Genomic DNA, 27500 nt, shown 5'->3' on the forward strand with positions numbered 1-27500 from the left:
CAGCAGCAGAAGAGCACACCGGGTGCCGCTCCTGTCAGCTAAGAACAGGAAACTGAGGCTACAATTCACACAGACTCACCAAAACTGGACAATAGAAGATTGGAGAAACGTTGCTGCTCTGATGAGTCTCCATTTCTGCTGACACATTCAGATGCTCGGCTCACAATTTGGCATCAACAACATGAAAGCATGGATCCATCCTGCCTTGTATCAGCGGTTCAGGCTGGTGGTGGTGGTGTAATGGTGTGGGGGAGATTTTCTTGGCACACTTTGGGTTCATTAGTACCAATTGAGCATCAACGCCACAGCCTACCTGAGTATTGCTGCTGACCATGTCCATCCCTTTATGAGCACAGTGTCTCCATCTTCTGATGGCTACTTCCAGCAGGATAACGCAGCATGTCATAAAGCCTGAATTATCTCAGACTGGTTTCTTGAACATGACGATGAGTTCACTGTACTCAAATGGCCTCCACAGTCACCAGAGCTCAATCCAATAGAGCAGCTTTGGGATGTGGTGGAACGGGAGATTGGCATCATGGATGTGCAGCCGACAAATCTGCAGCAACTGTGTGATGCTATCATGACAATATGGAGCAAAATCTCTGAGGAATATTTCCAGTATCTTGTTGAATCGACGCCATTAAAGATTAAGGCAGTTCTGAAGGAAAAAAAGATCCAACCCGGTAATAGTAAGGTGTACCTAATAAAGTGGCCGGTGAGTGTATATAGTCAATTTTACAAAAGTTTCTTTCAATTCTGGCGATCATATAACATACACACCCACTATTAACATCATTATAACATCATACAGTTTCAGGCTTTTGTACAGTTTGTTTGTGCACATGATACAGCTAATTTTAAACATTATACACGCGTCACGCCGGCTGCCATCCTGCGTGCTGACGTACGGAGGGTGTGTGCGTAGGGGGCGTGGCCAGCGTACGTCATGACGCTGTGATAACAGTGACACCGATCAGCAGCTCTATATCGGAATTTGAGCGCTTTGGAGACACAGAAGAGGAAAGTAAACCCGTGAAGTGAGCAGCTTAAGCCTTTCTCTGTTTTCCACAGCTGGAACACGAGGACACTTCCCGCCACAGCGAGAACAATGGCGGTTTTAGGAGGCGCGTGCCGGCTCGTGCAGCGTAAGTGTGTTTACCAGTCTCCACACACACATGACATTCACACACACACACTCACTCTCTCCGAGGTCATTATATAATCCACAGGTTCATTAAGGACGCAGAATGAAGAGTGTGTGAGGGCTATAAATGAGCTGTGTTTTTGTCAGCTCTCTTCATGAAGGTTAAAGTGTTGGTGACTTTATTTCCTGCAGTTTTCCAGCTCCTAATTCAGTAATGGCGCAGTTGAAGCACGTGTTTTTAAATCTGCATTAATGTGCACGAGGTTTACATGCAGTGTTAAGCAGGAGTTAAAGTTTGCGAGGCGTTAAACATCATGTTACACAACACACGCTTTCACAACTTGCGTAACTGCGCCAACAGCGGCTCCCGGCGGCCGCGCGGCGCCACTGCAGCGCTCTCACTCGGTCAAAATAATTATTAATTTTAGTTTAGTTATTTTAAATTCTGATTCTTGCACGTTTTATTTTATTTAAAATTTTCTCTCAGTAAATGTATAAAACAGACATGCTTATCGTAATGAATTTCTGTTATGTTCAAGAGGACAGAAGAAATTATAAAGGATATTTTTTGATTGTGCAAGTCGTAATATTCTGTTATATATTATAAATAAATATAATATACATATAAAAAATGACAAAACTATGCAATAAAATATTTAAAAACTAGTAATATACACAATAGCCACATATGTGTATAATGTAATGTTGTGTGTGTTTGTAAAATATAATTAAAGTATACATGAAATAGTTTATTATATCAATGATGATACCAATCATCACATTTTTATAATGAAAACTAATAAACTAACATATATACTGTACAATGTGCAGTGTTATGTAAACATTAATGTACGATTTTAAATAAATATCTTTTTAAAATGTTATTATTTGTTGATTAATATCACTTTTTTTAATTCAGCGCTCTCACTCGGTGAAAATAATTATTAATTTTAGTTTAATTATTTAAATTTATGATTTGTGCTCGTTTTATTTGATTTAAAACCGGCTCTCAGTAGATGTACAGAATAGATATGCCAATCGTAATGTATTTATATGCTGTTCAGGAGGACAATAAGTTGCATAAGATATTTTTGATTGTGCAAGTCGTTATATTCAGCTTTATATCATAAAGAAATATATAATACATATGAATATATATTACAAAAATAGGGAATAAAATATTTGAAAAGTAGTAGCATAAACTGGTTTGGAATATCAATGATAATAATACCAGTCATGACATTCTCATAATGAAAACTAATATATAAACGGCGTACAAGCTGCAGTGTTGTGTAAATAATAACGTATAATTTTAAATTAATATTTTTTAATTTAATTAATAGTTGATAATATCACAAATAATTATTTTATTTTCTGATTTTTAATGATTTTATTAATTTAAAGCAGGTTCTCAGTGGATATATAAAATATACAAACTTATCATATTAGATTTATGTTGTTTAAGAGGACCGAATAAATTGTAAAGGATATATTTGATAGTGCATATTCTGTTATATGATAATATAATTACAAAAAATGTAATAATATTTATATTTTTTAATTAGTAGTATACACAATAGCTAAATATGTGTATAATGTAATGTTGTGTGTGTGTGTGTGTGTGTGTGTGTGTGTGTGTGTGTGTGTGTGTGTGTGTGTGTGTAAAAGTGTAATTAGAGTGTAAAATAGTTCATAATAATACCAGTCATGGCTTTGGGTTAATTAATATAATGAAAACTAATAAACTAATATAAATTAATATATAAACTGTGTACAATCTGCTGTGTTGTGTGAACATTAATTTATTATTAAAACATCATTTGGGAAATATTTAAAGTAGAAAAAAAATCAAATATTTTTTTTTATTTCCCAAATGATGTTTAACAGAGCAAAGACATTTTCACAGTTTGTCTGATAATATTTTTTCTTCTGGAGAAAGTCTTATTTGTTTTATTTCGGCTAGAATAAAAGCAGTTTTTAATTTTTTAAACACCATTTTAAGATCTATATTATTAGCCTCTTTCAGCTGTTTTTTTCGATAGTGTACAGAACAAACCATCATTATACAACAACTTGCCTAATTACCCTAACCTGCCTAGTTACCCTAATTAGCCTAGTTAAGCCTTTAAAGTCACTTTAAGCTGTATAGAAGTGTCTTGAAGAATATCTAGTCTAATATTATTTACTGTCATCATGACAAAGAGAAAATAAATCAGTTATTAGAGATGAGTTATTGAAACTATTATGATTAGAAATGTTGAAAACATCTTCCGTCTGTTAAACAGAAATTGGGTAAAAATTAAGCGGGGCTAATAACTCCCCCTGTTATATATATATATATAGAGCAGAAACACTAAATGTCACACTGTCAATCTTTTTCAGTATTGTGCAGCCCTGAAACAAGCACACATTCATGATCAAGCACAATGACTAGGATTAGTAACCAACTCTTAGCCTACTTTAGGGGGTTTTACGATAAGAAAGTCCATCAAACTTTGTCCTAATTTCTTCACACAGAAATATCTGTACATCATTATTTGCCTGACGTTTGATTTATTTCTAACTTACTATGGACTTTGTATATGCGTCTTCAGGATTTCAGTGATGCTAAATTATTAATCACATCCAATATATATATATATATATACATGCATGTGTGTGTGTTTGTGACAGAAGTTTTTACAGTGCAACAAAATAATGGTGACTGGAAAAAATAGCACAGATAATACACAGATAATATAAAATAAAGGTCATACAGGAATAAATAAAAGTACCTAGAGAGGAAAAACATGCTAATTTGGTATATTTTTACACATTATATTATTGAAATGTAAACAAAGTAGGTATTTGAATAAATAAAAGTGTGTATAAATAGTGTTGTTCCACTATTATTATCAAGTGTTCATTCATTTCTATGGAGGAAAACTCCTGTGTAGTACTGTTTTTCTCTAAATTGTGTGTGTGTGTGTGTGTGTGTGTGTGTGTGTGTGTGTTTCAGTGGTCAGATGTGGTTCTCCTGTGGGTTTGTGTTTGTCTTCATCTCTCAGACGACAGTCGACGGCCACAGCAGCGGCGTTCAACACCACAGCCACTCCAGAGACTAAAGAGAGCAGGTACACACACACATACTGTACACACATACTGTATACACACACTCACACACACACACACATACACACACACACACACACACACACACACACACACACTCCTATACAGACTCATACACGCTTATATACTGTACTCATATACACACACTGCCACAACCCCCCCTCACACACACCCAGTCAATAACACACACACTCTCTCTCACACACACATACACACACTGCCACAAACACACTGGCAAAAATAAAGTCCAAACACATGCGCTATAGCGGAATTGATTAACTAAATTGTCCGTAGTCTATAAGTGTGTATGGGTGTTCCCCAGTACTGGGTTGCAGCTGGAAGGGCATCCACTGCAAATAACATATGCTGGAATAGTTGGCAGTTCATTCGGCTGTGGCGACCTCTGAAATAGAGACTAATCGGAAGGAAGATGAACGAATAGAAGATTTCTAAAAGTCTTCAGCTTCAACACAAAAGAAAAGCTTTAAAGTGTGGAATATTTCCTGCTGTCTGGACTTCTCATGTGCAGCATTCTCTCAGGGTTTACATTAATGCTTTTAGCTGACGGTTTTAAAAACGGGGCTTTTCTTTTCTCCACTAAGTCTGACTCTTCTGCATGACTGAACATTCACTGAGATGACTAAAGAAATACTGTGTTTTCACTACAGAAAACCCAAAACAGGCATTCTGATGCTGAATATGGGCGGTCCAGAGAAGCTGGAGGATGTTCATGATTTCCTGCTGCGCCTCTTCATGGATACAGACCTCATGCAGCTGCCCGTGCAGAAGTAAGAAAGACTATTCAACATTTATAGGTCTAATATATACACTTCCTGACAAGTTTATTTTTTATTTTTATTATTTTTATTATTTTTTTTATTAACAAGAACCAGCATGTACAGTTTTCTTATACAATACAATACAATCACTTTACATTTCTTAACAAGAATGAAATGAGTGAAAAAACATAAAGGAGAAGAGAAAGAAAAAAAAACAGAGGAGAGGGTACATAATTATCAAACTACATATAAATATGTTTCGCACATTTTCCAATTTTAGTTATTTACAAGAGTTAGTAATGCACTTTTTTTTCTTTTCTTTTTTTTTTTTACAGGAAATTCATTTATACAAACATTTTATGTAAAAATGTTAAAGGGTCACGACCAAAACAACACCAGAACACATGTGTTGAGCTGTTGACAGTCATATATGTGTCACACACTGCTAAAAACACTATTAGGACACCTATATTTCACTTAAAAGTGTAAATTGGTTGTTTTTACGTTATTTCAAGCAAATTCGTACTTCCTGTTTGAAACGAATTTTTGAAGCTGCGTCACGGTCATGACATAATAGCGTGTATTCCAGCGTGCAGACTGGACGTCTGTGCCAGAGTGTGTCTTATTACGTCTTATAGTGTGCTGCATTAATGCATGAGTAAGGCTTGGTTCAAACCAATCAGCGCGCTCTATTGTGCAACTTCATTAATATTCATTAGTGTCACAGTGTTTAGACGGCAGAGACGCCACGTTGTGTTGGCAAAACAAGCGTGAAGTGTTGCTTTTATAGTTTGCTGCAGTGAAGTTTTGTTTTCATTTTCTCTCTGTGAGAGCGCAGCTGGAGTCACATGTGGATTAACAGTGTACGCGACGCTCGACAACAATAACTTGCGTGTCTGAGGAGGATTATTGTTTATCTGAGAGCTGTTCTCATCTGCAAACGCTGAGATCCGGATTCGCTTTAGTCTCCTCTTAATAAAGACGCGGCTCTAGCTTCTGGTGATTGTCCTGTCTCTACAGATTTGGTGAGTGAGCGACCAGCGCTCTTTGTTTATTCAGTTTGTTCGTATTGAACTAAGTTAACTATTGCACTGAGTGCAGAAATGTTAGCACTACAACCAAACCGCATTTTGTGACCGGAATAACACAGGCGGGTTTCTGACGCTACCTGCCGTGTGCATCTAAGTTTCCGGGAAATGCTGAGGTTTTTTTTTTTCTCTCTCATTCGCCGTGCGGTAGAGCAGTTCCTCGAATCAAATATCTCGTTTGTCGCGAGGGACATGAATGAATTCCCTGAATGAAAGAGCCAAACTGCAGTTAAAGTCCAACATTTAATAATTTGGCAAATAATTCGACAACAGATGTCCATGTAAACACAGTCGCGTGCCCAAATAGACACTCCCACAACGTGCCTCTTTTCTTCCTCCGACACTCCCCCCTAAACAGAGCTGGACACGCCCACTTTTCTGGCTTTTTCCAAAGTAGAGGTGTGAAAACACCCTGCTGAAACGAGGGGGTTTCATGGCCCTTTAAAGGAGGAGCATATATTAATTGTTTGAATTGCTTTTCTATTTTGAGACTTGGAAATCACTTTTATATACATTTGAATCTCTTTTTTTAACACCATGAAGAGAGGTTTGCTTTTGGAAAACTTGGATCCTGACAAGTCTTAGGAACACTTTGGTCTCAGTTTTATTTCTACAAATGTATTTAACTACAAATCTGTATTATTTCTACAAATATTATTCCAGAAATATACAATTTATTGTTTTTAATAACATTAATAATCCAATATATTACATTTCTACATTTTAATATCATCACATTTTAATTAGGTAATTTATTTGTTTATTTATTATCAATATTATCCCATAATTAGTATCCCATATATTTTCAGATACTATATTTGTCTGTCATTGTATATTATAAAAATAATAATGTGAAAATTAAAACTTAGACTTGTAGGTTTAGTAACTTAAGACTTATGATTGCATTCATATACAGCAACTCTGTGATAACCCGAAGTATCCTCACTTTAGAGAAAGTGTCTTGCTAAATGAGTAATTGTAACATTGGGAGTGAAGTTGTTTTATTGCCTCTCAAACACTTCTTTATTGCAGTAAACTCGGGCCATTCATTGCCAAAAGACGCACCCCAAAGATCCAGGAGCAGTACAGTAAGATTGGCGGAGGGTCTCCTATTAAAGCCTGGACCACCATGCAGGGGGAAGGAATGGTGAAACTGCTGGATGAGATGTGTCCGGACACGGGTGAGAGATTCACAGATAATACAGACTCAGATCATTCTACATCAATGCTTTAAGCTCTACAATATATTAGTTGCATCCAAACTTTGCTTGTCATATATATGCGTGTGTCATATACTGTTAAAGTCAGAATTATTAGAATTATTCCCCCGCCTGTATACACAGGGTGTCCGCGGGGTCTTAAAAAGTATTAAAAGTTGATAAATTAATTTTGAGAAAATTAATGCCCTTAAAAGATATTAAAAAGTCTTAATCTTAATCCTAAATCTTCCTCAAGCATTGTCCAAGTTTTTGTTCAAGTGTTTGACTCCAAAAAAGCATAAACATATTTATTTTCCTCTATTGTTTCGGGCCGGGTGCATCCGGCCAAACTCCTATCTCCATGAAGGTGATGTGATGCGATGCTCTCCACTTAGTGAAACCATAAAGCAGGGCTATTTAATCGGTGGCCCGCAAGGCAATTAGTTCCGGCCCTCCAAATACTGTGACCAAGACATCAAAAATAAATTTAGTTCAGTCGAAAAATTGCCGCTATAGTTATGAAGTGACGTGCATCTGTTCAAAACAGCACGAGCTGCAGTTGAAGGCTGCGCAGAGCGTGACGCCCCATTCACACGGGGTGTCAGCGTCAACGCTTCCCGTTCACTTTGAATGGGTGACGTCAGGCGTTGCCGAATAGCATTGTGGATCCGTTAGCCCCGCTTCAGAGGTGTTGCTCGCTGCAGAAGTTGGGACTAGCTCAACTTTAAGAGCTGACAGAAGCGTCAGCCAATCAGATCGCTGTATGCAAATACACCAGCTAGACAGTGGCCTATTGCTGACTGAATTTCATTGGCTGACGCTGCTATGACGATCACTTCAGACTCGCCTTCAGTCAAGCGTTGACGATGAAGCCCCCGTGTGAATTGGGCGTGAGTCACCTGACATTAAGCGAGCAAGTGGCGCGAACAGCTGAAAACATTTGGATACTTAAGCTTAAAGGCTTCTCAACGCCGCATTTCGGAACAAAACTACTGCAACTAAACAAAGTTATGCCACCTGTGCGCTAGTTTAAAGTTCAAAGCTTATATTACGTCTTTTCCACACGCAAGTTTATTATTTCCAATGTAAGAATATATGCCAATATACGCGCGCAAGCAGAGCGATGGCTTGCGCCTTTCAGACGCACTGAGTAGAAAACATCTCACGCTGTAGTAGTAAGAGTTGTGCGTGGCTCTTTGTGCATATTAAACAAAGAATACTGTTGAAAGCAGAAGTTTACATACACTGTATTAAAAGGCAGGTAACCATTTAAAGCAGGGGTCACCAAACTTGTTTCTGGAGGGCCGGTGTCCTGCAGATTTTAGCTCCAACCCTAATCAAACACACCTGAACAAGCTAATCAAGGTCTTACTAGGTGTACTTAAAACACCCAGGCAGGTGTGTTGATGCAAGATAGAGCTAAACCCTGTAGGGACACCGGTACTCCAGGACCAGGATTGGTGACCCCTGATTTAAAGAAAAGTCAGATGTTAATGTGACTAAAATTTTTCTCCTTTAGGTAAGTAAGGATTATCACATTTGTTTCTGTTCTGCATAATAGCAGAATAATGACAGAGAGAGAGATTTGTTGAGAAATAGTTTTAACTCTTCTTGAAAGTCAAGTTTGCACACAGTAAGATTATTCTGCCTCTGATAAAGCTCAGATGATGATGTCAAGGTTTGGGAGGTTTCTGATTGGCTATTTGACAACATTTGAGTTAATGTGAGGCACGACTGTAGAATAGTATTGAAGGAAAAGCTCAAACACACTGCCTCCTTGTGTGACAACATGGGGAAATCAACAAGCCAGAATCAGCAACAAAGCCAGATTACCATTAGCTAAATGACACTGGGAAAAACACTAATGTTTAGAGACATGTCCTGTCCTCTGATGGAGCTAAGATTGAACTGTTTGGCCATAATGAGCAGGGTTACATTTGGAGGACAAAGGGAAAAGTGCACAAGCCTAGAAACACCATCCCAACTGTGAAGTATGGGGGCGGCAGCATCATGTTGTGGGGCTGTTTTGCTGCAGGAGGGACTGGTCCACTTCACAGCATAGATGGCATCATGAAGACAGAACATTATGGAGAAATACTGAAGCAACATCTCAAGACATCAGCCAGGAAATTACAACTTAGCCACAAAAGGCTCTTCCAAACAGACCATGACCCTAAGCATGCTGCTAAATGAGTTCAAATGTGCTTTAAGGGCATCAAAATGAATGTTTTGGAGTGGCCATCACAAAGCCCTGATCTCAATCCTATAGAACATTTGTGGGCAGAGTTGAAAAAAAGCTTAAATACCTAATATACTAAACTTTTAGTCTGATTTACCATCAGACATTTAAAATAATGGTTATGTTTATCTTTTTAGAGTGCATGTAAACTTCTGGTTTCAACTGTATGTTAGACAAATTATTACAAACCATTCTCATCAAATCATTACGTATATATGAACGCAGATGATAACAACAGTTCATTTAAACACTTACCTAATATAAAGCTTACATTTACATTAGACGTAATAACCGTGAAACATGATTATTCTTCAGACTAAATAATCGTACAGCCAAATCTATAATCATTGCATCCATAATTGTTATACAGTTCAAAACAGAACATATATCTGAATGTGAAGAACATACGAAGAAGCCTACTGAAGCAATGCACTGCTTTTGTTGTGCTTTGAAATACAACATTTGAATGTCTGTAAAAGAAAAAGCCACAATGCACTGACCTTATGTAGTTTCAAAATACAATATATTAACATTTTAACTGTAGAAAAATACAATGTGGGTGTCTTAAGGAGGAAAAATACAGCATATGGGCTCTTATATGCTGTTGTGTCATCATCACTCATATTGCAAGTCATATCTCTCCGGGCCTTCATTTGGGGTGGTTTTCATGAACCGGCCCCCATGACAAATTAATTGAACAGCCCTGCTGTAGAGCAAAACAGACAGCAAAATGGGAAAATGCAAGTTTGCATCTCCTGGTTGAAGAAAGACGAGTATAAACAGTTGAAACTTGTTGCTGAAAATAACCATGTAATTTGTTCTTACAAGGTTGCTTCTTCTGAGCTTATCTAAGTTATGTTGCACGGTTGTGCTCCATTCATTTATTTAACTACAGCTGTTTATTAACAACTGCTTATTAAGTTAAAGGTTTGACACTGATTAGAACTCGAAGTGGCGATGAGTTCTTAAAATATTCTGAGACGGTCTTTAAAAAGTCTTCAAATGGATTTAAATTACCTTTAAATGATATGGGAAATAAGGCTAAACGCTATATCGTTTCAGCATCGAAATCGCTTTGTGGGAGTGCGATAGTCCGCATCTGCAATGTCAAGTTTTGATTTTATTTAACCAGGAAGCACAGTTCAGAGCACATGATGTGATTGCAGAATTTAACCCTAAAGTAATAATAATATTCTAATATAATATGATATAATATAATACAACCCGGGCGAAGCAGGGGGTAGTGTTGTCACCTCACAGCAAAAAGGTTGCTGGTTCGAACCTCGGCTCAGTTGGCGTTTCTGTGTGGAGTTTGCATGTTCTCCCTGCATTCCTGTGGGTTTCCTCCGGGTGCTCCGATTTCCGCCACAGTCCAAAGACATGCAGTGCAGGTGAACTGGGTAGGCTAAATTGTTCGTAGTGTGTGTGTGTGCGTGTGTGCGTGCGTGCGTGTGTTTGTGAATGTTTCCCAGAGATGGGTTGCGGCTGGAAGGGCATCCGCTGAGTAAAAATGTGCTGGATAAGTTGGCGGTTCATTCCGCCGTGGTGACCCCGGATTAATAAAGGGACTTAGCCGACAAGAAAATGAATGAATATAATACAACCCTAATATATTATATGAAAGGTTTTTATTGTGATGTGTTTTGATCTGCGACTAAGATTTCAAGTGAATTTACTCCATTTAGCCACAAGAAATGCTAAAGTTTGCCACTTTAACAAATAATGATGTTCATTTCTACAACAAAGACTCTGTGTGGGGTTATTTTACAGCTGTTTATTGAATTTATGTACTTTAATACTGTTAAACTCCACTGAAAACTATAAAGTGCTTACTATTTTATTTTTATTATTGTTTTGTTGTCTTCATTTGTGCTTTAATTTCTTTATTTGATATGTTTATGAATAATTTTGTACATCTGATGTCAGCTTACTGAAATGCAGTCAAACTTGTAGTCAAAATGTAGTGATGTTGATGTAGTCAAACTTCCAATTAAAGTAAAAATATGAATATAAAGCTATCTTGTGAAATTACAGTAGAAGTCAGAATTATTCGCCCCCCTTTGAGTTTTATTTTTTAAATATTTCCCAAATGATGTTTAACAGAGCAAGGAAATGTTCACAGTATGTCTGATAATATTTTTTCTTCTGAAGAAAGTCTTATTTGTTTTATTTCGGCTAGAATAAAGGCAGTTTTACATTTTTTAAACACAATTTTAAGGTCAATATTATTAGCCCCATTAAAGCTATATTTTTTCGATTAGTCTACAGAACAAACCATCATTAAACAACAACTTGCCTAATTACCCTAACCTGCCTAGTTATCCTAATTAACCTAGTTAAGCCTTCAAATGTCACTTTTAGCTGTATAGAAGCTGTATATATTGCTTTAAACTTCAAAAGAAATAATAGTTATGAATGGGAGATACTGTGAAAAATGTCTCGTTCTGTTAAACAACACTTGGGAAAGAATCACAATGTCTTCAGTGTTTTCTCAGCCTCTAATAGTGTTGGGTGTCCTTCTTTTGTCCTTTTCTTTCTGATGGTGTGGAGTGTCTTTTGTAACGGCTCATAAAGTAATCAGAGAGTAACACACAAACCGTCATCTTTGTTGTCTGTGTTGTGAGCTGATAAACAGCAGAGAGAAAAGAGTGTGTGTCAATGATAGATCAAGCTCAGAGGAGTGTCTCACACACCCTAAAACACACTCTCACACACACCTATGATAAACAGCAAGCTCTTCCACATCACTTCCTATTTGTTTCTCCTTTTGTGTAATTTTGACCGCTCTTTTTAGAAGTTTGACTATAATATATGTATTAATATTTTATAAGCCTTGCTTGGACAAGGGTTAAAATGAGTTGAAAAGTCTGCTGTAACACTTAAACAAATGCATATGTTTTGTTCAGTGTAATATAATTAAAATTAAAACGACAAAGGTAATGCTTGTTTTATACCTTTAAAACAAAATACTTATACTAATGCTAATAATCTAATTTATACATTTCTATTATACATTAATTTTTATTATACATTCATTTCTATTATACATTCAAATGTATAATAGAAATAACAAACATAATAATAATAAATAAAGCAAACTACGTTACATTAAAAACAAAGAAAGTTAGAAAAAAATAATAACTTGTGAAAAACTAATTTACTTTTTATTAATGTTTCTAATGTGTTAATGTGACTAAAAATGCTAGGATTTGGGTTTAATCTCTAGTAACCTAATAATGAAATATTGACAAATATAATCTTGAATTTAACCCCTAAAATATCATGTTAAAAAACAAATAAAAATTCATAAACTAAAAATTACTGTATAGAAATAATGTATAAAAATGTGTATTTATTATTATTATTATTATTATTATTATTATTATTATTATTATTATACACTGTAGGGATCTGTGCAATATAATTTGATTCATAATCAATTATAATAACGGTGTAAGATTGTTTCTATACGCATAAAAAACAAGTAAAATAAAAGTGAAAATGAAAATGTTTCTACATTAGTTTAAATAATTAAATAAACTAATTAATAAAGATGATGACGATGATAAAAAATAATTTCATTTAATTTAATAATACAAATATGTATAAATTAACTTGTTATTAATTGCAAAATTACAATGAATATATTTAAAATGATGATAATAATAATGCAAAATAATAATTACAATAAAACAAAGCTATAAAGGAGTGAATTAACCTTAAATAAACTTGGGTAAATGTGCAATTTTTGTATGTAAATGTGATCGTAAAATGCTATGATTTGGGTTTAATCAAAAGTAACCTGATGATAAAATATTTACAAACATTATATTGAATTTAACCCCCAAAATATTATATTAAATAAATAAAGAAAAATTCATAACCACAAACTTTATTTTAAAGGGACTGTATATTTAAATGTTTATTATTATTATTATTGTTGTTGTTATTATTACTACTACTAATAATATATATGCAACATGGTGATGTGAACATTGTAATTAAATAAATTTATTTTAAATAATTTAATTAATTTAATTCAATAATTGATATTATATTATATTTATTGTGTAATTTTCCAGAAAAAAGGCTTAAGCGTCGAAAAAAAAGGTACATTTATAAGTAAAAAATAGTTTAAGTAAAAAAAATCATAATGATAAAGCATAAGTGTTAATTAATTAATAAACAAATTAATTAATTTAAATAAATGAACAAATAAATAAAGAGGATGGCGATGATAAAAACAAAGTAAGAGCACAGGATAAACTAAGCATTAGCAGACATCAAATTGAGCAAATATCAACAAAACACAGACGAGTAATTTGACTCAAAACAAGACTAAATTGACATTTAACCAGGATTTCATTTGATTCAATAATGCAAATTTTTATAAATTAACTTCCAATTAATGGTAAAATAACAATGAATATATTAAAATAATTAGTAAAAATATTACATGAAAACAAAGCTAGAAAGAAATTAATTTAACCTTAAATAAACTTCTGTAAATGTGAAATCTTTTATATGTAAATGTGACAGTAGAAATCCTATGATTTGGGTTTAATCAAAAGTAACCTGATGATAAAATATGTACAATTATTATCTTGGATTTAACCCTCAAAATATAATATTCAATAAACAAATAAATAAACAAATATTCATAACCAGAATTTTATTTTAAAAGTACTGTATATTTAAATGTATAGTGTCATTATTAAAATTATTATTAATTATTATTTATTATTGTTAATATATATGCAACATGGTGATGTGAACACTGTAATTAAATTAATTTAAAATATATAATTTAATTAATTTAATTAAATAATTCATCATATCGATTGTGTAATTTTGCCAGGGAAAGGCTTAAGCGTAAAAAAAAAAGTAAATTTGTAAGTAAAAAAAATGTAAGTGAAAATAATCATAATGATAATGCATTAATTTCAATAAATAAATAAATTAACTAATTCATTAATTAATAAAGATTATGACCATGATAAAAAATGATTTCATTTGATTTAATGATACAAATATGAATAAATGAACGTGTAAGTAATTGTAAAATTATATAATTTACATATTTACATGTGTATTATTATTATTAATTTTAAAATAGCATAAAATTAAGTGAAATTGATCGTAATGATAATGCTTTAGTTTAAATAAATCAACTAATTAAATAATTAAAATAAATAAAGAGGATGATGATGATAAAAAAAAACAAAGTAGGAGGGCAACGCGGTGGCGCAATAGGTAGTGCTGTCGCCTCACAGCAAGAAGGTCGCTGGTTTGAGCCTCAGCTGGGTCAGTTGGCATTTCTGTTGGAGTTTGCATGTTCTCCCCATTCGTAAAACATATGCTGGATAAGTTGGCGGTTCATTCCGCCGTGAATAAACAGGATAAACAAAGCACTAGCAGACATCAAATTAAGCAAAGATCAACAAAACGCAAACGAGTAGTGCACAGTTAAGCAGGATTTCAGATAGTCTGAGGAACAGTGCTGGTGAATGTGTAATGAGTGATTTGTGTGTTTGTGTTTGTGCAGCTCCTCATAAGTTTTACATTGGTTTCCGGTACGTTCATCCGCTGACGGAGGAGGCCATAGAGTTGATGGAGAAAGATGGAGTGGAGAGAGCTGTGGCCTTCACACAGTACCCACAGTACAGCTGCTCCACCACCGGTAAGAGTTACAGATCATTTAGCATTTATAAAAGAACCTGTCTGCTGTAGCTGAACTCTGCTGTGTGTGTGTGCGCGTGTGTGTGTGTGTTATCAGGCAGCAGTCTGAACGCCATCTACAGATACTACAGTAATCGCGCCGACAGACCGAAGATGCGCTGGAGTGTGATTGACAGGTGGCCGACACACCCGCTGCTGATAGAGGTGAACACTGACGTTTACTCACACACCCTTTTTCTGCTCATTAATGCATTTTTACTAGCAGCCAGAAACATGAGTTTTGTAAGGGTTTAATGTCTTATTTCTGATCAGCGAACTGCGATTGATGTGATGTGTTTCCTGCAGTGTTTCGCGGAGCATGTTCGTAATGAGCTGGACAAGTTTCCTGTGGAGAAGAGAGATGATGTGGTGATTCTGTTCTCTGCGCACTCTCTGCCTCTATCTGTAAGTCTCTCCTCACCTTTCATTTATCAGCTTCGTACACTACACAGCTCTTCCCTCTGTGTGTGTGTGTGTGTGTGTGTGTGTGTGTGTGTGTGTGTGTGTGTGTGTTCGTGTTCGCTGTGTGTAATGAATGTTTCTTGTGTTCAATGTGTTCCATGTGTCATTTCTGTGTTCCATGTGTGATTCAAATGTACCATGTTTGTTCCATGTGTGTTCAATCTGTGTTCCATGGGATTCATGTGTTCCATGTGTCATTTCTGTGTGCCAAGTGTGTTCCATGTGTCATTTCTGTGTGCCATGTGTGATTCATGTGTTCTGTGTGTTCCATGTGTGTTCCATCTGTGTTCCTTATGATTCATGTGTTCCATATGTCATTTCTGTGTTCCAAGTGTTCCATGTATGATTAATGTATTCTGTGTGTTCTATGTAAGTTCAATGTATGATTTGTGTGAATTGTGTTACACCTGGGTTCCATGTGATTCATGTGTTCTGTGTCATTTCTGCGTTTCAAGTGTGTTCCATGTGTGCTCCATCTGTGTTCCATAGGATTCACGGGTTCCATGTGTCAATTCTGTGTTCCTAGTGTTTCATGTGTGATTCATATGTACCATCTGTGTTCCATATGTCATTTCTGTGTTCCAAGTGTGTTCCATGTGTGATTCATATGTACTATGTCTGTTCCATGTGTGATTCATATGTACCATGTCTGTTCCATGTGTGTTCCATCTGTGTTCCTATGATTCATGTGTTCCATATGTCATTTCTGTGTTCCAAGTGTGTTCCATGTATGATTAATGTATTCTGTGTGTTCCGTGTGTGTTCTATGTAAGTTCAATGTATGATTTGTGTGAATTGTGTTCCACCTGGGTTCCATGTGATTCATGTGTTCTGTGTCATTTCTGCGTTTCAAGTGTGTTCCATGTGTGCTCCATCTGTGTTCCATAGGATTCACAGGTTCCATGTGTCAATTCTGTGTTCCTAGTGTTTCATGTGTGATTCATATGTACCATCTGTGTTCCATATGTCATTTCTGTGTTCCAAGTGTGTTCCATCTGTGATTCATGTGTTTTATGTCTGTTGCATGTGTGAATCATATGTACTATGTTTGTTCCATGTGTGTTCCATCTGTGTTCCTATGATTCATGTGTTCCATATGTCAATTCTGTGTTCCAAGTGTCCCGTGTGTGATTCATGTGTACCATCTGTGTTCCGTGTGTGATACCATCTGTGTTCCGTGTGTGATTCAGATGTACCATCTATGTTCCGTGTGTGATTCATGTGTACCATCTGTGTTCCGTGTGTGATTCATATGTACCATGTGGGTTCCGTGTGTAAATCATATGTACTGTTTGTTCCATTTGTGTTCCATCTGTTTTCGTATGATTAATGTGTTCCATATATCATTTTATGTCAATTCTGTGTTCCAAGTGTCCCATGTGTGATTCATATGTACCATGTGTGTTCCGTGTGGGATTCATATGTACCATGTGGGTTCCGTGTGTAAATCATATGTACTGTTTGTTCCATTTGTGTTCCATCTGTTTTCGTATGATTAATGTGTTCCATATATCATTTTATGTCAATTCTGTGTTCCAAGTGTCCCATGTGTGATTCATATGTACCATGTGTGTTCCGTGTGGGATTCATATGTACCATGTGTGTTCCGTGTGTAATTCATATGTACCATGTGTGTTCGGTATGTAATTCATATGTACCATGTGTGTTCCGTGTGTGATTTATGTATTCTGTGTGTGTGTGTTCCATGTAAGTTCAATGTATGCTTTGTGTGAATTGTTACATATGGGTTCCATGTGATTCATGTGTTTCATGTGTCCTTTCTGTGTTCCATGTGTGCTCCATGTCTGATTCATGTGTTCCATGTAGCTCCATGTCTGATCCATGTGTTTCATGTGTGCTCCATGTCTGATTCATGTGTTCCATGTGTGTGTGTTCCAAGTGTGCTCTGTGTGTTTCAAGTGTGTTTTATGTGTATTCTATGCAAGTTCAATGTGCGATTTCTGTGAATTGTGTTCCATATAGGTAACGTGTTCCACGTGTGTGCCACGCATTGTGTTTGTTCCATGTGTGATCCTTGTGTAATCCATGTTTCACATGTGTATTCTATGTGTGATTCTTGCATTCCATGTGTGATCAATGTGTTCCATGTTTGTTCCATGTGTGATCAATGTGATCCATGTTTGTTCCATGTGTGATCAATGTGATCCATGTTTGTTCCATGTGTGATCAATGTGATCCATGTTTGTTCCATGTGTGATCAATGTGATCCATGTTTGTTCCATGTGTGATCAATGGGTTCCATGTTTGTTCCATGTGTGATCAATGGGTTCCATGTTTGTTCCATGTGTAATCAACGTGTTCCATGTGTGAATAATGTGTTCCTTGGTTGCTCTATGTGTGTTCTATGCATACAATGTGTGATACATGAGTTCCATGTGTGATCGTTGTGTTCCATGTTTATTCCATGTGTGATTCATGGGTGATCAATGTGTTGCATGGTTGCTCTATGTGTGTTCTATGCATGTAATGTGTGATACATGAGTTCCATGTGTGATCGTTGTGTTCCATGTTTATTCCATGTGTGATTCATGGGTGATCAATGTGTTGCATGTGTGTTCTATGTGGGCTTTGTGTCTTCCATACGTTCCATGTGTGATGAACATATTTTTGGAACACACAAAACATGTCCATCATGCATGGGATGCATGTGACAGTAAACACAAGGTACATGTGTAATGAAGGTTTCTCGTGTTCCATGTGTGATTATTGTGAGAATAGTTTGCTGGGTTCCATGTGTGTTTCCTGTGTGATAAATGCACTTGACATGTATCTTGTGTACTTCAGGTGGTGAACCGGGGTGATCCATACCCACAGGAAGTGGGCGCTACAGTTCAGAGAGTGATGGACCGACTGGGCCACTGTAACCCATACAGACTCGTCTGGCAGTCAAAGGTCAGTTTATATATATATATATATATATATATATATATATATCATAATATTTACCTTTATTGATTTTAAAAGTCATTGTAATTTAGTGCTTCATACATATTATGTGCTTCACATGATAGAGTACACCACACACAGATCTCTCCGTAACATTCATATTTTCTATAGAATGATTTTTAATATATATATATGTGTGTGTGTGTGTGTGTGTGTGTGTTCAGGTTGGGCCGATGGCGTGGTTGGGGCCACAGACAGATGAGGTCATCAAGGGTCTCTGTCAGCGAGGCAAGAGGAACCTGCTGCTGGTGCCCATCGCCTTCACCAGCGACCACATCGAGACGCTGCACGAGCTGGACATCGAGTACTCACAGGTCCTCGGAGAAGAGGTGTGTGTGTGTATATGTTTTTGTGACATATCAGGACAAATGTGTATCATGTCATAGGAATGACACCGGTATTAGAGACTGAATTATGAAGACACAGCTTCCTTTAAAGGGTTATGTGTAGGGTTGTGGAGGGGGACAAGGTTATAGTAGTTTTGCATTTTTCATTAGTTTTAGTTATTTTATTTTGAGTTTTTTTTTAAATGAAATTAGTTTTAACTAGTTTTAGAGGCAGATTTACTAGTTTTTATTTCTTTCTATATTTTGAAATTGCTTAGTTTTAGTTTCATTCATTCATTTTCTTGTCGGCTTAGTCCCTTTATTAATCCGGGGTCGCCACATCAGAATGAACCGCCAATTATCTAGCATATGTTTTAGGCAGCAAATGCCTTTCTAGCCGCAACCCATCTCTTGGAAACACCCATACACACACACACACACACCCATACACGCTCATACACTATGGACCATTTAGCCTGCCCAATTCACCTGTACCACATGTATTTGGACTGTGGGGGAAGCTGGAGCACCTGGAGGAAACCCATGCCAACGCAGGGAGAACATGCAAACTCCACACAGAAACGCCAGCTGAGGCTCGAACCAGCAACCTTCTTGCTGTGAGGCGACAGCACTAGCTACTGCGTCACCTAATTTTAGTTTAGTTTTTATTAGTTGTAGTGTTAGATTTATTTGTTTATTTTTTATAAATTAGAATATTTGTTAAGTGCTAGATACAAAATCATTAGACTCATCGGAATAATAACTCAACCAAAGATATCATTTTGAAACCTGTATGCAGAGGACACATGACCACTACCATCAATCCATCCTCACATTCAAATACAACATCCCACTAGATAGCAGGCCTAAGTACCATTCAATATGTGTAAACAACATTTATTTTTCCTTTCTAGTTTTCGTTTTTTCGTTCGTTTTCGTTAACTATATTAACCTTGAAGGGGGATAGAAAATACAGTTTGTACTGTATAAAAGCAATGAATACCTGTCTGACTGTCCCCACAATTCACAAAAACAAACGTGTGTGTGTGTGCTCATGAACATCAGAGCCTTCATTTAAACCACATGTTTTCAAAATACAAACGTGTTTTGGTTTGCTGTTAAGGTGTGGATTTTTGCGTGTTTGTAAAATTTTCTCTTATTGTTAATTAAAATTTTTATGATATAAATTTCTGTAATTTATTTTGCTACTTAACGCTCAAACAAACAAACAAACATAAAAGTGTTGCCGTGTGTGTGTTCAGGTTGGAGTGGAAAACATCAGAAGAGCAGAATCTCTGAATGGAAATCCACTGTTCTTCAGGGTAAGATCAGCTCAACGTTATCAACAACATCATCATATCAATAATAATAATGTCAGTATCGACCCGCATGCGCTCTTCAGGTCTGGATGTTCACCAGTCCGCTATAGGAACTGCACATTTATTTTGTAGCTAGCTCTAGTCTATTCTCTGTGTGTTTCTGAGCTTGGTTTGTTAACTGAGTTAGGGATGTGTGTGTGTGTGTGTGTGTGTGTGTGTGTGTGTGTGTGTGTGTGTGTGTGTGTGTGTGTGTGTGTGTGTGTGTGTGTGTGTGTGTGTGTGCATGTGTGAAAGAAACTCCACCGCGGCCCACTGAGTTTATTAAAACCCCTGAAATCAATCAAGACTTTAGCTGACTGAACACATCACACACACACACACACACACACACACATACACACACACACACACACACACACATATACACACACACACTTTTCCCGTTTCAATTCAGTGCTCTCTGTTTCAGTGTAATCTGTATCAGTGACCTTAGAAGTGTTCAGTTAATTTCTGTGCTGTCGGTTTGACATAATCATATTGTTAAGCTCAATAACTCATAATATATAAATATGCAGCACACAAATCCTGGATAAAATAATTAAAAATACTATTATTTTTGATGTATAATATTAAAATAATTTTTATTAAAAACGTCATACATTATACATTTAATTTATGGATGTTGTCGTTTATTTGACTTAATTCATTGTTTAATTTTAATATTAGATATAAATAATAATTACGTAAATAGATTTGTATATTTATTTATGCTTCTGTCTGTATCTGTAGTGAGTGTGCATGTGTGTGTATGTATTTTTAAATTAAGATGGTAAAATAATAACAATAATACAATAATTTCATGCGTAAAAATTGTAAGTTAACAGACTAATTAAATGGGTATTTCAGAAAATGTCAATTTATTGATGATTATTTTTGTTTTTTAATTAGATTAATTTCCTCAAGCTGTAAGTGTATGTGTGGATATATTCACTTATCGGCCACTTTATTAGGTACACCTCTCCAACTGCTCGTTAACGCAAATTGGCCAATCACATGGCAGCAACTCAATGCATTTAGGCCCCGTTTACACTAATGCGTTTTCGTTTTAAATCCGTCCACACTACACTGGAGTTCTCGAGCGCTGAAAACGGAGCGTTTCGAAAACGCTGGAGAGGCCGTTTCATCCTAAGACGCTGCTGCTCCGTCTCAGTGTGGATGGGGGAAAACAGAGACATCTGAAAACAGAGGCGGGGCTGCTGACATTCTGATTGGGGCTTTTCCTCAATATTAAGTAGCCGACACACACAGTTCAGTCTCGCATCCTCTCCTTGTAAGTTCAGACTTTGCAAGTTTGATATGGAAAACAGACTCTCAAGGACATGTCCGGTAAATCTTCAAAGGGAACAGTGTACTTTAAAACCTTATTCACATCATCCTGGCTACATTGTTTCACTTTCTCATTCATTCATTTTCTTGTCGGCTTAGTCCCTTTATTAATCAGGGGTCGCCACATCGGAATGAACAGCAAGTTTTCATGCAGCGGATGCCCCTCCAGCCGCAACCCATCTCTGGGAAACAACCACACACACACTCATACACTATGGACAATTTAGCCTACCCAATTCCCCTGTAACGCATGTCTTTGGACTGTGGAAGAAACCCACATGAAGGCAGGGAGAACATGCAAACTCCACACAGAAACACCGACTGAGCCGAGGTTCGACCCAGCGACTTTCTTGCTGTGAGGCGACAGCACTACCTACTGCGCCACTGCCTTGCCCTGTTTCACTTTCTCAACAGTAAAATGAAAACATGATGTAAGGAACTGCTATTTTCATTTTGATATTAACAAGTTAACAGACAGCAGAAATGCTGAGGCGTCGTGCTGCATCTTCACTGTGTGCATATTTATAATACAGAGCTCATATAACATCACTGCCTCCTTTCATTTTCATTTAAAATACGAAACGTATCCTCTGCTTTGCTGAATGTCAGTTTTAATAAACAATAATAGCCATTATTAAAGTATAACGCACTAAGTTTAAACGTTATAGGAAATAACGGCAAGCGATCAGTCAATATACATAATGTACGGGGTTACGTTAATTATTAACTGATCTTTGCGCTCAGCCAAAACACGTTACCTGTGAACAAGTAATCGATTCAGAAGATCAAAGTCGGGGAATATGTCGTTAGATAAAGACGATAAGATTAATTAAATGTAACGTTTAGCAAATATAGTGAGATTAGATCCAGCAGGGGATGCTTGATGAGCAGTCCGACCAGCACAGCTCTCATCTGGATAGAAATGCTGCAGCGCGTGCCAGAGAGTGTGTGTGTGTGTGTGTGGTCACGTGATGTGCGTTTTAGTGTGGACGGAGAGCTGTTCACAAACGCTGGGTGAAACACTAGTGTGGACGCGGATCTTTTTCATTCTAAAACCCTGTTTTAAAACTAAAACGCACTAGTGTAAACGGGGCCTTAGGCATGTAGACATGGTCAAGAGGATCTGCTGCAGTTCAAAGCGAGCATCAGAATGAGCAAGCAAGGGGATTTAGGAGACTTTGAACATGGGATGGTTGTTGGTAAAAATGTTCCTCTTGGCTTTTTTTCATTGTGTGTGTGTGTGTGTGTGTGTGTGTGTGTGTGTGTGTGTGTGTGTGTGTGTGTGTGTGTGTGTGTGTGTGTGTTTCAGGCTTTGGCTGATCTGGTTCAGTCTCACCTGCAGTCTAATGAATCATGCTCTCGTCAGCTGACCCTGCGCTGTCCGCTGTGTGTGAACCCAACCTGTGCTCAAACCAAAGCCTTCTTCTCCAGCCAGAAACTCTGACCGCCGTTCATCTCTCATCTGGACAGCAGCGGCTCCAGGTGTGTGTGTGTGTGTGTATGTGTAAAGATTACGGACAAATAAACGCTCAAGTGCCGCACTCACCGAATGACATGCACTTTTACCCAGACTTGTGTTCCAGCAGCTGAAAGCATCCACATCTTCATCTATCTGTGCAGATTCTCCTCATACGTGAATGTGTCTTCCCTTAAAGAAACACTCCACGATTTTTGTAAATAGGCTCATTATACAGCTCTCCTAGATATATGTACCATATTTAAATCCATTTAGCCAATATCTGGCTCTGCAGGTGCAGTTTTAGCTTAGCTTAGCATAGATCATTAAATCGGATTAGACCATTAGCATCTCACTTAAAAAAAAATGACCAAAGTGTTCTGATATTTTTCCTATTTAAAGCTCTTATTAAGAGAAACAGATTTAAAGGTTGATGTTTTCTAGGGTGATATGACTAAGATCTCTACTTTCAATCTGGCGTAACAATCAAGGAGCGTTGCTGCCGTAGCAGGCGCTAGAAAATAATAATAGCAAAATAGCAACATTTAATTTTCAGTCAGTCTTAGTACCTGATGAATCTACAGAAGAGTCACACTTTAACTAGTAAAATTAAGAAAACTCTGATAATCTTTGAGTGAGATGCTAATGGTCTAATCTGATTCAATGATCTATGCTAAGCTAAGCTAAAAGTACTCCCGACTGACCCAGTAACGGCTTCAATAATGGGAAAACTCAACTGTGGAGCTGTGAAATGAGCCTATTTACAAAAACGAGGAGTGTCACTTTAAAAAACAAGAAATGCAGACAGAGAACATGCAATGTGAGCAGTCATCTGGGAACAAATGATACGATAATTAAACATGGTGCTAACATCATGCACATGTAATTGTGCATCAGGTCAGCTTCAAATGAACAGCTGACAAGAACAACCATATACTATTCTTTTATTACTCAGTGTTTTCTCTGTATGGACATGCTTAAATTAGATGCATTTACTGGAGAAACAAAATTGCTTGGGGTATATCTTCATTTTTTAATTAATTAACATTAAATAATCATTGACTTGCTTAAATTAAATGCATTTGCTAAAAAAGCTCTATTATTTAGGGTATATCTTTGTTTTGTTTTATGTATTTTTTTTTTTATTATTTTCCTTCATTTATTTGTATTTATAATGCTTAAATTGACATTTAGTTTATTAATTTCTAATTTTCTTCTTGGCTTAGTCCCTTTATTAATCCGGGGTCGCCACACCGCAATGAACTGCCAACTTATCCAGCACGTTTTTACGCAGTGGATGCCCTTCCAGTAAGCTTCACATGCTTAAATTAGATTTGTTTACTGGAGAAACAAAATTGTTTGAGGTTTATCTTCATTTAATTTAATTTATTTATTTTCTTTTGGATTTTGTATTTATAATGCTTAAATTAACATTATTATGTATTGCCATGCCTAAATTAGATGCATTTACTGAATACGCTAAATTGTTTGGGGTGTATCTTCATTTAATTTAATTAATTAATTTAATTATTTTCCTTCATTTTGTTTTATTTATAATGCTTAAATTGACATTAATAAATTATTGATGCATTTACTGAATACGCTAAATTGTTGAGGGTTTATCTTCATTTAATTTAATTAATTAAAAAAAAAATTGTATTTATATTGCTTAAATTGACATTTATTTAATTAATCACATGCTTAAATGAAATGCATTTACCAGAGAAACAAAATTGTTTAGGGTTTATCTTCATTTAATTTAATTTATTTATTTTCTTTTGGATTTTGTAGTTATAATGCTTAAATTAACATTAATATGTATTGCCATGCCTAAATTAGATGCATTTACTGAATACGCTAAATTGTTTGGGGTGTATCTTCATTTAATTTAATTAATTAATTTAATTATTTTCCTTCATTTTTTTTATTTATAATGCTTAAATTAAAAAATTAAAAAATACCAGAGAAACAAAATTGTTTAGGGTTTATCTTCATTTTCTTTTCTTTTGTTTATTTCTTTTCTTTTGGTTTTTGTATTTATAATGCCTAAATTAGCCTTCATTAATTATTGACATGCTTAAATTAGATGCATTTACTGAATACGCTAAATTGTTTGGGGAATATCTTTATTTTATTTTATTTTATTAATACATTTTATTATTTTATTTTAATTGCATTAATAATGCTTAAATTGACATCATTTATTGACGTGATGCATTTACCAAAGAAGCTAAATTGTTTCAAGTATATTTTCATTTTGGCGATGCAGTGGTGCAGTAGGTAGTGCTGTCGCCTCACACCAAGAAGGTTGCTGGTTCGAGCCTCAGCCGGGTCAGTTGGCATTTCTGTGTGGAGTTTGCATGTTCTCCTTATATCCTGGCTGAGTTGGTGGTTCGTTCCTCTGTGGCGACCCCAGATTAATAAAGGGACTATGCCGAAAAGAAAATGAATGAATGAATATCTTTTTATTTTTAATTTTAATATTTAGCTGAAAATAACTTACTATATCTGGGTCAGAAGCATAATCTTGATTTCCTTATTTTAATCAAATTTTATTTCAGAAACAAAAGCTAATTATTTGCATTAGTTTTAAGCGTAAATTGATTTAATTTTTGACTTATTTAACATCCAAGTAATTTTGTTTCCCTAAAAATCTTGCAACTTGATTTATTTATGTTTTGATGTTTACTAGAAAACAACACAAGATGCTGAGTAAGAAAGTAATGTGCTTTTCCTTTATTTCTTCTGTGGAGATGAGCTGAAAAGCTCTTAAAAATCTGCAAAAGCAGAGTGGGCAGTGAGGTGTAAATGTTCCTCTGTGTTGAGTTTCTTCGCTGCTATTTTGCTTTACCTGAACACTTCCTAAATGTACAAGTGGTTCAAACTCGCTCATTTTGAGGCAGGAACCGGCGGACGTGCAGCAACTTTAACTATGAGATAAACACAAAACAAAACTTTCCATCCGGAGCTCCTTCACGAGACTCCACACTTGTGAAAATAGTGCGGCCTTCCGTGTCAACAAAATTCTGTCCAGCAAACTCACAAGCAGTTGAACTGTGCATACTTATCTACCTTTTAAGTTGTCGGAGCGTTTTATTTACTCGTCCTCGCCTCCTTGACCATAGTATTCCACTGCAACATCGCACACAGGAGATAAACAACGTCAGTATGTAATAACCTCTTATCATCTATTACTGAACCAATACCGAATTGTTCCCATCTGCATCACGGTGCACTGAAGAAACAATTAATTTTGACACCCCTAGTATTACCTACTCGCTCTCGCCTCCCTCACCATAGTATTCTAATGCGACATAGTGCATAGGAGATAGATGACGTCACTACACAATAACCGGTTGTGATCTATTACCGAATTGGATACCGAATTGTCCGCATGAGCATCGCGGTGCACTGAAGAAACAATTGATTTTAACACCCCGACTGATGCTCATATTTGATCGCATACGGTAACCCAGCAGGTTTTACAGGGTTAAACATGTCTCCACAGAAGAACTGAAGTGTTTGGAGAAAAAGTGTGTTTGACCTTTGACCTCTGAGCCTTCGACATGGTGTGCCTTTCAGCCTGTGCTTTAATGATCTACAATAAACACTCATCAGTGTGTGGAGCGCTAACACTGGAGCTGATGTGTGTGTGTGTGTGTGTGTGTGTGTTATTTATTTTTGCTTATGTTTTTGAGTCTTGTGATGTAGAAATCTTACCACATCTCTCACTTCCTGCTTGAGATCCTGTTTTTATGTAATTTCCTGCTGTTTCTCTCTCTCAGTCGTGATCTGTTCATCAAATTAAGGAGAAATATTATTAATTATGCAAATGTTCAAATTAAACATGTGCTTGTTCATGATAATGCAGTGTGCGAGTGTCTGAGAGAGAGCAGTAGCAGTAGATGATGGTGAAGTGAAACAGTGAAGCAGGCTTTCTGCTTGTTCAGATGCATGCTGGGAAGGACAGATGTGGCAGGAGCAGAAATCACAGCTCTTATGTCTCTGTGGGCCTTTATTTTTTGTTTTTGCACCCCAGAATGTGTGTTTGTGGGTCATTTGACATCAGCGTTCCCTCATAAACACACAAAACACTGAGACTGAACCACACAAGTGCTCATGTGCAGAGAAATGCCACAGTCAGTAATAATAACAATGATATTAATAATAACTGCTACAACAACAACAATAATAATAATAATTGTTATTATTATAGAGACGATATTAATATTATATAATGCTGATTATATATTTATATAATTTTGATAATAATAATAATAAGTATAAGAATAATTCATGTTTA

At 36.1% G+C, this 27500-nt stretch overlaps 1 protein-coding gene and 2 long non-coding RNA genes across 5 annotated transcripts in view; 2 read left to right on the plus strand and 1 right to left on the minus strand.

The window, feature by feature from the left end:
* Window positions 1-27500, plus strand: part of LOC147838686 (uncharacterized) — a 1589207-nt gene that overhangs the window by 30006 nt on the left and 1531701 nt on the right. The gene's annotated exons all lie outside the window — the stretch shown is intronic.
* Window positions 990-27500, plus strand: part of fech (ferrochelatase) — a 31501-nt gene continuing 4990 nt past the window's right edge. Inside the window, exons 1-12 of one of the 3 annotated variants that reach the window (XM_087300235.1) lie at window positions 990-1148; window positions 4146-4260; window positions 4927-5046; window positions 7158-7306; window positions 15109-15243; window positions 15340-15446; window positions 15588-15686; window positions 18549-18656; window positions 18875-19039; window positions 20299-20358; window positions 23051-23223; window positions 23312-24460. In XM_087300235.1, coding sequence (XP_087156361.1) covers window positions 1112-1148; window positions 4146-4260; window positions 4927-5046; window positions 7158-7306; window positions 15109-15243; window positions 15340-15446; window positions 15588-15686; window positions 18549-18656; window positions 18875-19039; window positions 20299-20358; window positions 23051-23185 — 1230 coding nt within the window. In that variant the 5' untranslated portion in view covers window positions 990-1111 and the 3' untranslated portion in view covers window positions 23186-23223; window positions 23312-24460. 3 annotated transcript variants of the gene reach the window in all.
* On the minus strand, window positions 24356-26841 carry LOC147838689 (uncharacterized). The gene is made up of 2 exons (XR_015519868.1): window positions 25609-26841; window positions 24356-24426 (listed from the first exon to the last, which is right to left on the minus strand). It is a non-coding gene; the product is annotated as an uncharacterized LOC147838689 (long non-coding RNA).

The sequence above is a fragment of the Danio rerio genome, chromosome 21, assembly GCF_052040795.2.
Source record: "Danio rerio strain M-AB ecotype USA chromosome 21, GRCz13ab, whole genome shotgun sequence".
NCBI lineage: Eukaryota > Metazoa > Chordata > Actinopteri > Cypriniformes > Danionidae > Danio > Danio rerio.